The sequence below is a fragment of the Eschrichtius robustus genome, chromosome 1 (assembly GCF_028021215.1).
Source record: "Eschrichtius robustus isolate mEscRob2 chromosome 1, mEscRob2.pri, whole genome shotgun sequence".
In the NCBI taxonomy this organism is placed as follows: Eukaryota; Metazoa; Chordata; class Mammalia; order Artiodactyla; family Eschrichtiidae; genus Eschrichtius; species Eschrichtius robustus.
Window position 1 is genome coordinate 189,844,768 of NC_090824.1, and position 12,798 is coordinate 189,857,565.

A 12,798-nucleotide genomic window follows, 5' to 3' on the forward strand; every position below is an offset into this window, starting at 1 on the left:
TGGAAATAAAAACAAAAATACACAAATGGGACCTAATGAAACTTAAAAACTTTTGCACAGCAAAGGAAACTATAAACAAGACGAAAAGACAACCCTCAGAATGGGAGAAAATATTTGCAAACGAATCAATGGACAAAGGATTAATCTCCAAAACATATAAACAGCTCGTGCAGCTCAATATTTTTTTTTATAATAATTTTTTTTTAATTTTAGGAATTTTTAAAAAATTAATTAATTAATTTATTTTTGGCTGTGTTGGGTCTTCGTTTCTGTGAGGGCTTTCTCTAGTTGCGGCAAGCAGGGGCCACTCTTCATCACGGTGTGCGGGCCTCTCACTATTGCGGCCTCTCTTGTTGGGAGCACAGGCTCCAGACACGCAGGCTCAGTAGTTGTGGCTCACGGGCCTAGTTGCTCCGCGGCATGTGGGATCTTCCCAGACCAGGGCTCGAACCCATGTCCCCTGCATTGGCAGGCAGATTCTCAACCACTGTGCCACCAGGGAAGCCATCGTGCAGCTCAATATTAAAGAAACAAACAACCCAATCAAAAAATGGGCAGAAGACCTAAATAGACATTTCTCCAAAGAAGACATACACATGGCCAAGAAGCACATGAAAAACTGCTCAACATCACTAATTATTAGAGAAATGCATAACAAAACTACAATGAGGTATCACCTCACACCAGTTAGAATGGGCGTCATCAGAAAATCTGCCAACAACAAATGCTGGAGAGGGTGTGGAGAAAAGGGAACCCTCTTGCACTGTTGGTGGGAATGTAAATTGATACAGCCACTATGGAGAACAGTATGGAGGTTCCTTAAAAAACTAAAAATAGAATTACCATATGACCCAGCAATCCCACTACTAGGCATATACCCAGAGAAAACCATAATTCAAAAGGACCAATGCACCCCAATGTTCACTGCAGCACTATTTACAGTAGCCAGGACATGGAAGCAACCTAAATGCCCATCGACAGATGAATGGATAAAGAAGAGGTGGTACATATATGCAATGGAATATTACTCAGCCATAAAAAGGAACGATATTGGGTCATTTGTAGAGATGTGGATGGATCTAGAGACTGTCATACAGAGTGGAATAAGTCAGAAAGAGAAAAACAGATATCGTATATTAACGCATATAGGTGGAACCTAGAAAAATGGTACAGATGAACCAGTTTGCAGGGCAGAAATAGAGACGCAGATGTGGAGAACAAACGTATGGATACCAAGGGGGGAAAGTGGCAGGGCGGGGGTGTGGTGGTGGTGGGATGAATTGGGAGATTGGGATTGACATGTATACACTAATATGTATAAAATGGATAACTAATAAGAACCTGATGTATAAAAAAATAAATAAAATTAAATTAAAAATAAAAAAAGATGTCAGGGAAGACCTCTCTGAGGAAGTAGCTGTTGCGAGATATGAGTCATTAAAACTATTCACAAATATTCTGGTTCTTCTCCTTCTAGGCACTTGGTATGACAATATTTTCCTACTCCCCTTCAAGTAAGATGCAGCCATGTGACCTGAATTTCCCCGTGTGAGTGGAAGTCATGTCCTTTTTGGGTAGAAGCCTCATGAACTAATGGCTGACTTGCCGTGTTCTGTTTCTCTCTGGTGTGGTGATGAGTGATGTTTTCGGTTGCCTGGGTCCTGGAATGAGGACGAGAAGCAGAGCTCCCGACAATCCTCAATGCACAGGTCGCACGAGCAAGCAATAAGTCTTAGTTGCTTTTAGTTACTGAAATTTGGGGGTTGTTAACCACAGCACAACCTAACCTAATCCTGACAACAAGGGATAGAAATCCTAGCTACAAATGTGTTCTGGAAAGTTGCAAAGCACTATACAAATAGACTCTAAGAGCTCAGTATTCTGGTAAGTTAGTTTCATGGTAACCAGTTCAATCCATTTCACGAAACACTGAGGGCAACACCTCATTTCAGCTTAGTACGACCACTGAGGTTCATAATGATGATTGTGTCATCACAAGTGATTAAATTATATTTAGCATACTCTGTTTAGGAAAAAGAACTACCTCACAAATGGGTAAAAGCTGCAGTGATCTGAAATATTCCCATGTGTTGGATCATTGAGGGCTAATGTATACTATTAATATTAATAATTGCATATATTATAATATCCACTCTTTACTGAACTTCTATTAGGTACCAGGTATTGTGTCAAGTGCTTAATATATTTTATATCATTTAATCCTCACCATGCTGTGATAAATCTAATAACTTGTTAAAAATCACAGAGTTAAGTAAGTGGCAGATTTAGAATTTGAAATGCTTGTCTTCCTATTATTGCTATGTAACTCAGGCATACATCCATGTTTCAGTTTGCTTACACAAATTATTCTCATGGCACAAATGGGCATGTAATACTTTATATGGAACTAAAACATGAGGTTCATTCACTTTTAAAAAATGGCCTTGCCTTTAAAAGGACTTACTATCTCACTTACCAATAATAGATTTTAAAGCTTAACTCAGATAAGTAGAAAGTAAGTTGAGTTAGTTCTTCGTAAGCCCTGACTGGTTAGCCATTGAGAGTACACTAGGAGCAGAGAATTTGCGTGGCTTCATAGACAAGCACAGGTAGACTAACCTTGTATTTTTCTGTCTCTGTGATGGAGACTCTCAATTTCCTGTTCAAGGCAGAAAATGTATTGAAATGGACAGCTTAGGTGGAAGGCAGCCAGTGTGGCGGTTTGTGGCATGACCACCAAAGGAGAAGGGTTTTTACATGATGGTGGAGAAATGATGGATTGGAAATGGCTTTAAAAAGTCAGGAGAGGGGCTTCCCTGATGGCGCAGTGGTTAGGAATCCGCCTGCCAATGCCGGGGACAGGGGTTCGAGCCCTGGTCTGGGAGGATCCCACATGCCGTGGAGCGGCTGGGCCTGTGAGCCACAGCTGCGGAGCCTGCGTGCCACAGCTACTGGGCCCGTGCACCCTGGAGCCCGTGCTTCACAACCGGAGGGGCCGCAACAATGAGAAGCCCGTGCACCGCAACTGAGAGTGGCCCCCGCTCGCCGCAAGTAGAGAAAGCCATGCACAGCAACAAAGAACCAAAGCAGCCAAAAATAAAAAAATAAAAAAAAAAAAAGATCCAGGAGAATGAAATTTCTGCTTTTCCACACCCTATGGGACAAGGACCCTGAAGAGCCTCCAGGGGCCATAGAAGGAAGACGTATCCAGAGAAACTTGAAATCTTTGTAAGCATGAGCTGCCAACTCCTAGATTCCTACTAAGGTCTTCCAAAGGTGTCTCAGCCAGCTGAGTGACAAGGGTTTCTCAGGGAATAAGTAGTGTTCTCTGACAACAGCCTTGACGTTCCTGTTTTGACAGTGAACAGTCATTGGATTCACCATGGTAGATCACTGGATGACCTCAGTACAAGCCCCTCTTACATCAATGTTACAATTTCCTCTTTTTCTCTTCTTTTCTTCCTTCTTTCCTTCCTTTCTTTTTTGCCACAAGTTATTATTATGCATTATTATTCTTTAGGATTTTGTACTCATATTATACTATGTGTGTTTCCAGCACTTTTATGCTCTATAAGTATGCAAAGTAAAATAGGTCTTATATAAGGTATTTTTCATAAGCTTCTTAAATTTTAAAGTTCTATACTTAAACTGCTAAACCCAAGCTTCTATAATTTTCAACAATGAAATTATATGCCTATCTGATAAGCACCTTTTCAGATAGAAATGAAGGTCCTGAGAAGACTAAATATTGTACAGCACTTTCAAGGTCTGCTTTACTCCAAACCAAACACAAATGAGTATATTCAAACTGAAATAGTACTGTGAATTATTTACAGTACACTGATAGGATGGATGGTTCTAAAGTTGTTTTCCTCTTCATTTCTCTCATTCTGTTAACAAGATAATGTAAACTAATGACTAAATCTTAGGATCTTCTGAAAGGTTATTCCTTCTAGATTTATAGTAACAACTGTGTGCTTCTAGTGACAATTCCACCTCACCGAAAATGAGTACCTTTCAGAGAATGTTTCTTATAAATGTTAAATATATTAATAATTGAAATTACGAAAAACAATTACAGTTTTCCTCTACTGAACTATATGTTGTTGTTCATTCCAAATTCTCTGTAAGTTCATCACACTAGATTTGGACCAAACACAGACTTCAGAGGAGTGAGAACTGGCATTCTAGATAATCTGTCCAGTGAGAACACTATTTTTTTATTGAAGTACAGTTGATTTACAATATTATATTAGTTTTAGGTGTACAACGTAGTGGTTCAAAATTTTTATAGATATAAACTCCATTTAAAGTTATTATAAAATGTTAGCTCTATTTCCCTTGTATCTTATTTATTTTATCCATAGTAATCTGTACCTCTTAATCCCCTACCCATTTCCAACCCCTTCCCCTTTACCTCTCCCCACTGGTAACCATTAGTTTGTCAGTGAGGGCACTATTAGTGATAATACAGACAATCATTATGAATACCATATTTAAATTATCTGAATATCAGGTCTTATTAATATATCACAAGGCTACCTTTTTATTGATGTACTTTGGAACCAGTCCTGAAGTTTCAAGGTCATGCTTGTCTCCAGTTCTTTTGTCAACATAAACTGGTTTAGGTTTTTTAGCCACTCCCATAATGACATCGGCTGCATTTGTATTTATAAAATTTTTTTCACTCTGTATTCCCATGACTGGATGGTCCGTCCTCAATGGCACAGGAGGCTTTCTGGGCTCATTCCGTTCAAACTTTTTTTCTGTTAAACATAACATTTCCTTGTTAATATTAAACGATAAATGTGGCTACTCAGTACTATTTATAGCATCCAGATATTTTACCACTAGTATATTAGAGTTGTATTAATAATATATTCAAATATTTAAGGTAAAAATCAGTAATCATAAATGCAAAAAATTAAATGTGACATAATCAATTAATATGTTGGAGAACAATATAAAAATCTAAGGGAAGAAAATAAACACCCCAAATCATATGCTAGCTAAAACATTTTTATTAGCTATTATAAAAATATTTTCTTATAAAAATTTCAATAACAAATGTTCAGTATGCCCATTGAAAAAAGTCCAAAGAAACATTAACACTTTTTTCTGAGTACCTTCAATATTATGAATAATTGCCTCTTCAGAGGAAAGTTACTGTAAAATCGCCAAGTAAATAAATCAAACTTGATGTATCTGATGTATCCAAGAATCTGTGGATGTTTTTCACTAAAACGATTACTATTTTAAGGTATAAAAATCATGTAATAGCAATGTACCTAACATGCAGCTTAAGAAATGATAAATGACCAACACTGCTGAGGTTTCCTATTCACTCCTCCCTGATTACAGCTCACCTCCTAAAATAACTGCTCTCCAAAGTGACTTATCTCTCTCTACCACATTCTCTTCATTAGCAGCAGATGAAAGTGGCCATTTTTACACAGTCTCTTTGACTTGACCATTCCAACTTATCTATTTTGATACAGCCACATCAAAGTGGTTTGTCAAAATGCTAAAATGTAAAATAATTACACTTTATTTCCAAGAACTGAAGGCAACAACTATCTTGACAAAACCTTACTCAAAGGCTTCCCTGGTGGCGCAGTGGTTAAGAATCTGCCTGCCAATGCAGGGGACACGGGTTCCAGCCCTGGTCTGGGAGGATCCCACATGCTGCGGAGCAACTAAGCCCGTGAGCCACAACTACTGAGCCTGTGCTCTAGAGCCTGCGAGCCACAACTACTGAGCCCACATGCCACAACGACTGAAGCCTGCGTGCCTAGAGCCCATGCTCCACAACAAGAGAAGCCACCGCAGTGAGAAGCCTGCACACCGCAATGAAGAGTAGCCCCTGCTCACCGCAACTAGAGAAAGCCCGCATGCAGCAACGAAGACCCAATGCAGCCAAAAATAAATAAATTAAATAAATTTAAAAAAAACAACAAAAAACTCCACCTTACTCAAATCTTAACCCCATCACAATTACTATGGACTTTGACTTTATTCATTTCTGTACTGTTTGAACTTTTAAATCATTTTATATAACTTTTATTATCAGAAAAAAATACTTATTATTAAAAGTTTATGAACTGGATTAATCTCTTGTCATAGGCTGAATTGTGTCCCCCCCACCATATTCATACATTGAAGCCCTAAATGCCAGTACCTCAGAATGGGACTGTAGTTGGACATGCTTTTAAAGAGGGACTTAAGTTAAAATGAGGTCATTAGGGTGAACCCTAATCCAATATGACTGATGTCCTTGTAAAAGGAGGAAATTTGGACACAAACACACACAGAAGGAAGCCATGTGAAGACACAGGGAGAAGACAGTGATCTATAAGTCAAGGAGAGAGGTCTCAGAAGAAATGAACCCTGGAAACATCCTGATCTTGTTTTTTTGTTTGTTTTGTTTTGTTATTGGTTTTTTTTTTTTTTTTTGGCCATTCCGCGTGGCATGTGGGATCTTAGTTCCCCAACCAGGGATCGAACCCATACCCCCTGCAGTGGAAGCCCAGGGACCACCAGGGAATTCCCACTGGACCACCAGGGAATTCCCAGTAACACCCTGATTTTGGACTCTAGCTCTCAGAATTGTCACAAAATAAATTTCTGTTTAAGCTACCCCATACTTGTTATGGTAGCAGCCCTAGCAAACCAATATACCCCTGATAATTCTACACCCCCCCCGGAAACATTATAAAGGAGGTTTTGAATGTTCACTTATTCATTAATTCATGCAATATATTTTTGTTGAGCAATTAGTATGTCCCCAGGTAATGCTCTAGGAACTGCGGATACAGGAGTGAACAGAAGAGACAAAGTCCCCTTTCTCATGGAGTTTACATTATAGTGGGGGATGAAAAAATAAAATATAATATGTAGACTATACTGTATATATTTGCGTGAACTATATGTAAAATTGAATAAACAATCCTCTTCCTATTTAACATACTACTGAGATGTTGTGAGCATTGTCAGAAATTGAATTAGGGAGTTCTTCCAAAGCCCGGAGCAGAGAATAAGCCTGTTACAACCCAAATAGCTCCCTTCTACCAGATATACCCAAGTCAGGTTGGGTATATCAAGTAAGGTTGGCATAATCAGTTTGCCTAAAAAACCAGAGGCGTCCATCTTATAGATGTTCACATGGGAAACATTTAGAAGCCAGATTTAATTATGAGTTGAAAGCGCATGCAAAGGACTCCCATAACGATAGCTTTAGAAATGCAATTAAGAGGCAAAACTGAATTCTCAGAAAATGAGGAAACAGTTTAGAAAGACTGATAATTCATTCTTAGTTGAGTAAGTATATTATAAACCTTGGTTGTTTGTGGTTATGCACTGGATAAAGCCTAAAGCCCACCCCATCTTACCCTTATATCTATCAATATCTAAACATCATATTTTTTTCATCCGAGGAGTAGGGGTTGGCAACGTGGGGTGGCTCGGAAAATGGGGCGAGGATGTCTCTTTACAAATTATTCGGTGGTAGTGTTAATAAGTCTGAAAACCAAATGACTGGGTTTCTTTTCAGCCTATAATAAAACGGCGATATCAACACGGTCTCGTAGTCATGCAGATGTTCTACTACTTAAATTTAGAGAAATCTTCTTGTACCGGTTAGGTATTTTTCAGTGTGTCTAGCAAATTATTGTGTTCAGAATGGCAGAATATTCACCAAGAGACTGGCAGTAGCTTTGGCCTATATTACCTTTAACTTTGTGTCACTGGACGGGGCCTTTAAAGCTCTTGCAATGCCCTGAATTTCTTTATTCCTAAGGCCAATGAAATTTTGTGTTTGTTTTGCCTTATAATGTTTATAAGAGAAGAGACAGACTTCTTCCCTTTCTCCTTATTTGAAACTTAGGATTTATATAGTTAGGTTATGTAATATGCTTAACCTTGGAGAGGATTCGTGAGGACCCAAGTAATATCACTGGTTCTAAGGCACTTAAAGTATTAAATTCCATTTTAAGACTTCCCAGTGTTCTCAAGTGCTTGTGGGTCACAAAATATCAAGACTCCACTTAAGGGAGCTACAAGAGAGGCTTCTGGAGACATGAATTTCAGCATGAATGTTGTATTTTCAGACTTGCTTCTTCCACCTTTCCCAATTATGTCCTCATCCTCTGTCACGGCATGAGGGTTATGAGAGAGGATTGTGGGACACATAATATTGCCATAGGGAGAAATAGTATCATTTTTGTCAAAAGGCACACCCTAGTTGGGCTTGAGATATTGCATTATTTCCTTGATGCCAGAAGATGGGAAGAGGCTTTTTTTGGGCTGCGTTAGGTCTTCGTTGCTGCGCACGGGCTTTCTCTAGGTGCGGTGAGCGGGGGCTACTCTTCATTGCGGTGTGTGGGCTTCTCATTGCGGTGGCTTCTCTTGTTGCTGAGCACGGGCTCTAGGCGTGTGGGCTTCAGTAGCTGTGGCACGCGGGCTCAGTAGTTGTGGCTCGCGGGCTCTAGAGTGCAGGCTCAGTAGTTGTGGTGCACGGGCTTAGTTGCTCCGTGGCATGTGGGATCTTCCCCGACCAGGGCTCAAACCTGTGTCCCTGCATTGGCAGGCAGATTCTTAACCACTGCCCCACCAGGGAAGTCACCGAGGCTAACTTTTTAAAATAGATAGACTCATTGCCCTCTTCTCTTTATTATCTGAAAACATCAGGGAAGACATACCCAAGATGGGAAGAAGTTGCTTCCATGAATACCAATAACAATTCCTTTTTCATCCACTCTCCACTTTCCTGATGGCCTTTTCCCCTGATATCCATATTCTCTATGACCACAATTGACTACATAATTTGTGAGGCCCAGTACAAAATGAAAATGTGGGGCTCCTTGGTAAAAAATTATTAGGCATTTCAAGATGGCAAAAGCAGAGCATTAAACCAAGTGTGGGATCCTTGAAGCACGGGGCCCTTTGTGACTGTACAGGTAGCATGCCCAAGAAACTGGCTCTCATTCATGAAGGCTCCTCCATTACATCTAACTCTTTCAGTGTCCTAATGGTCTTAGAGATCGGAGAGAGCTAAAGCCCATACTCAAGGCTCAAGTGAGCCTGACAGCTGCTTCGACAACTGATAGTAATGGTTGTAGTTTTCATCTCTTGGAGAAAAGACTAGACAGGGTTTAGATGCTGAGCTATCTTGCCCACTGAGGTTTAGAACTCTTCTTATGATCGTTGTTATTGAAGTCATATAGCTAGTTATGAAGATGGTGGGGCATGTGGTGCTGGAGGTGGGGTTTTACCAGATAGTCCAAGATGTAGTTCAAGATGCTTGCACCATCAAAGGAAAGTCCATTTGGGGGGCAAATTGGCATTCTCCACTCTCTTTTTCTACTACATTGTGGGTCTTTTTAATTTAGTTTTATTTATTTATTTATGGCTGTGTTGGGTCTTCGTTTCTGTGCGAGGGCTCTCCCCAATTGCGGCAAGCGGGGGCCACTCCTCATCGCGGTGCGCGGGCCTCTCACCACCGCGGCCCCTCTTGTTGCGGAGCACAAGCTCCAGACGCGCAGGCTCAGCAATTGTGGCTCACGGGCCCAGTTGCTCCGCGGCATGTGGGATCCTCCCAGACCAGGGCTCGAACCCGTGTCCCCTGCATTGGCAGGCAGACTCTCAACCACTGCACCACCAGGGAAGCCCTGTGGGTCTTTTTGAGAACATTTATTTAAAATATTTTTTCACTGAAGTATAGTTGATGTATAATATTGATATTATATAAGTTACAGGTGTACAATATAGTGATTTTAAAGGTTATACTCCATTTATAGTTATTATAAAATATTGGCTATATCCCCTATGTTGTACAATATATCCTTGTATCTTATTTTATACATAATATTGTACCTCTTAACCCCCTACTTCTGTTTTGCTCCCTCCCTCTTCCCTCTCACAACTGATAACCACTGGTTTGTTCTATCTGTGAGCCTGCTTCTTTTCTGTTATATTCACAAGTTTGTTGTATTTTTTAGATTCCACACATACGTGATGTCATACATTTCCCTGTCTGACTTCTTTCACTTAGCATAATACCCTCCAAGTCCACCCACGTTGCTGCAAATGGCAATATTTCATTCTTCATTATGGTTGAGTAGTATTCCATTGTATACATATACCACATCTTTATCTATTAATCTGCTGATGGGCACTTAGGTTGCTTCCATGTCTTGGCAACTGTAAATAATGCTGCTATGAACACTGGGGTGCATCTACTATGTTCTTGACTTCTGCTTTCTCCTAGTCTCTCAAATTCTGTTAATATGAGGTAAAGTTGCTATCACTGTAAACATTTAATATTCACAGACAAAATAATTTTAAATTATCTGCTAATACTTTTAATATTAAAAAGAGTGATAAAACCTACTGGGCGGTAGAGTTTTTTCCTTTGAATGTTTCTTCAGGAAATCCTTTGGAGAAGGTACTTCAAGTTTTGCTGGTCCCATAGTTTTCATTGCAGTTTTAAATTTTTGCTTGTCATCTTTTACAGCTGCCTTAAAAACTGATACATACCTAAAATTAAAAAAAAAGTTGTAGCATTTATATTTCTAGTAAAAATTATTTAAAGTTTAAAAAAAGATATACATTTCTAATTTATATATATCTATATTCATTTGGAGATAGCCATAAAGCATAATTATCTGAATTATCTGAGCCCTGTCCATCAGGCTTAGGCAAGCTAGATGGAACATTTGCCCTAAGAAAAACGTGCCAGGATAAAGATGGTCATAGTAGTTCCTTATTATGCTTTGAATATGTGTAGCATCTATAGTGATGTCACCTCTCCCATTCCTGATATTGGTAATTTATGTCTTCTCTTTTTTTTTTTTTTTTGCTGATAAGTCTAGCTAAGGGCTTATTAATTTTATTGATTTCTTAAAAAACCAGCTTTTCATTGATTTTCTTTAATGTTCACATGTTTTCCATTTCAATGATTTCTGCACTGATCTTTACTATTTCTCCTTATTTGGAGTTTAATTTGCTTTTCTTTTTCAATTTTTTTTTTTTTTTTTAGTTTCTTAAGGTACAAGTTTAGATATTTGACTTTAAACCTTTATACTTATCTAACAGAAGCTATAAAATTAAAAAATACCTTTTTAATTCCCTTCTGATATCTTCTTTGGGTTAGGAGTTTGTTTAGATGTGTTTTGCTTAATCTCCAAATATTTGGGGATTTTCTAGATACCTCTTTGATTTCTAATTAATTTCTATTGTGGTTAAACAATATAATTGTAAAATTTCAATCCTTTAAGATTTTCTGACACTTGTTTTATGGCACAAAGCATAGTCTATCTTGCTAAATGTTCTACATACACTGGAAAAGAAAGTGCACACTGCTGCTGTTGGCTGTAGTGTTCTATAAATGACAATTAGGTCAAACTGGTTAGAAGTATTTTCAAGTGTTCTAATAATCATTGAAAGAGAGATGTTGAAATCTCTGACTATAATTGTGGATTTGTCTATTTCTTCTTTTAGTTCTATCGGGTTTTGCTTCATGTATTTTGTAAAAGGCGAAAGATTTATGCATTCTGAAGAGAAACCAGAGTATTGCTTCATGTATTTTGAAGCTCTATTAATAGGTGCATAGCATTTAGAATACCTTCTTGAAATACTAATCACTTCAATATTATGAAATAATACTCTATATCCCCTTTAAAATTCTGTACTCTAAAAATCTACTCTGTCTGATATTAATATAACCAGTCCACATTCCTTTGATTTATGGTAACAGTATTTTTCCATTCTTTGACTTTTTACGTACTTGTGTCTTTATTTTTAAGGGGATTTTCTTAAGGAAAGCACAGAATTTTTATCCTTTCAAAGGGTTTCATTTCTTTGTTGTATTTAGACCATTCACATTTAATGTGATTTTTAAAATATGTTTGTGTTTAAATTTTCCATCTTGCTATTTCTTTTCTACATACCCTATTGCTGGTTCTTCCTTATTTTATTCTGCCTTATTTTTTGTTTTTGTTTTATTTTGTGGAAGTTCTAAGGTTTACAATATACATGTTTAACTGATCACAGCCTACCTTCAAGTATTATTATGTCACTTCACATAGGACATAAGAACTTTACAAGGTCTTCCCTGGTGGCATAGTGGTTGAGAATCTGCCTGCTAATGCAGGGGACACGGGTTCGAGCCCTGGTCTGGGAAGATCCCACATGCCGCGGAGCAACTAGGCCCGTGAGCCACAACTACTAAGCCTGTGCGTCTGGAGCCTGTGCTCCGCAACAAGAGAGGCCACGATAGTGAGAGGCCCGCGCACCGCGATGAAGAGTGGCCCCCACTTGCCGCAACTAGAGAAAGCCCTCGCACAGAAACGAAGACCCAACACAGCCAAAAATAAATAAAATAAATAAATTTTAAAAACAACAACAAAAAAAACGCAAATGAGTTTTAAAAAAAAGAACCTTACAAAAGAATACTTGCATTTACCCCCCCACCTTTATCCTAATGTTCTATGTGTGTTATAAAACCCGTAATTCATTGTGATTACTCTCCCTTTAAAAAGCCAAAGAAATTAAAAAGAAATTCAGAAGTAAATTTACAAAGAAGAAACTTTAATATTTACCCATATATTTACCATTTTATGTGTTCTTTATTTCATTGTGTAAATCCAAATTTCCAACTCATACCCTTTTCTTATGCATTATGGACTTTTAAACTTCTGGCTTCCACTGTTTCTGATATTTGCTGACCTTCTTTCTTCCTCTGTATGTAATGTTTCTTTTTTCCTTGGCTGTTTTTAGGATTTTTCTCTTTATTACTGGTTT

The 12,798-nt window shown here is 38.4% G+C and overlaps 1 protein-coding gene across 1 annotated transcript in view; it reads right to left on the reverse strand.

The window, feature by feature from the left end:
• Positions 1-12,798, reverse strand: part of ENKUR (enkurin, TRPC channel interacting protein) — a 31,118-nt gene that overhangs the window by 11,712 nt on the left and 6,608 nt on the right. Inside the window, exons 2-3 of the mRNA XM_068538735.1 lie at positions 10,388-10,533; positions 4,543-4,766 (exon numbers count right to left, since the gene is read on the reverse strand). Coding sequence (XP_068394836.1) covers positions 4,543-4,766; positions 10,388-10,475 — 312 coding nt within the window. The 5' untranslated portion in view covers positions 10,476-10,533. The remainder of the gene's footprint in view (positions 1-4,542; positions 4,767-10,387; positions 10,534-12,798) is intronic.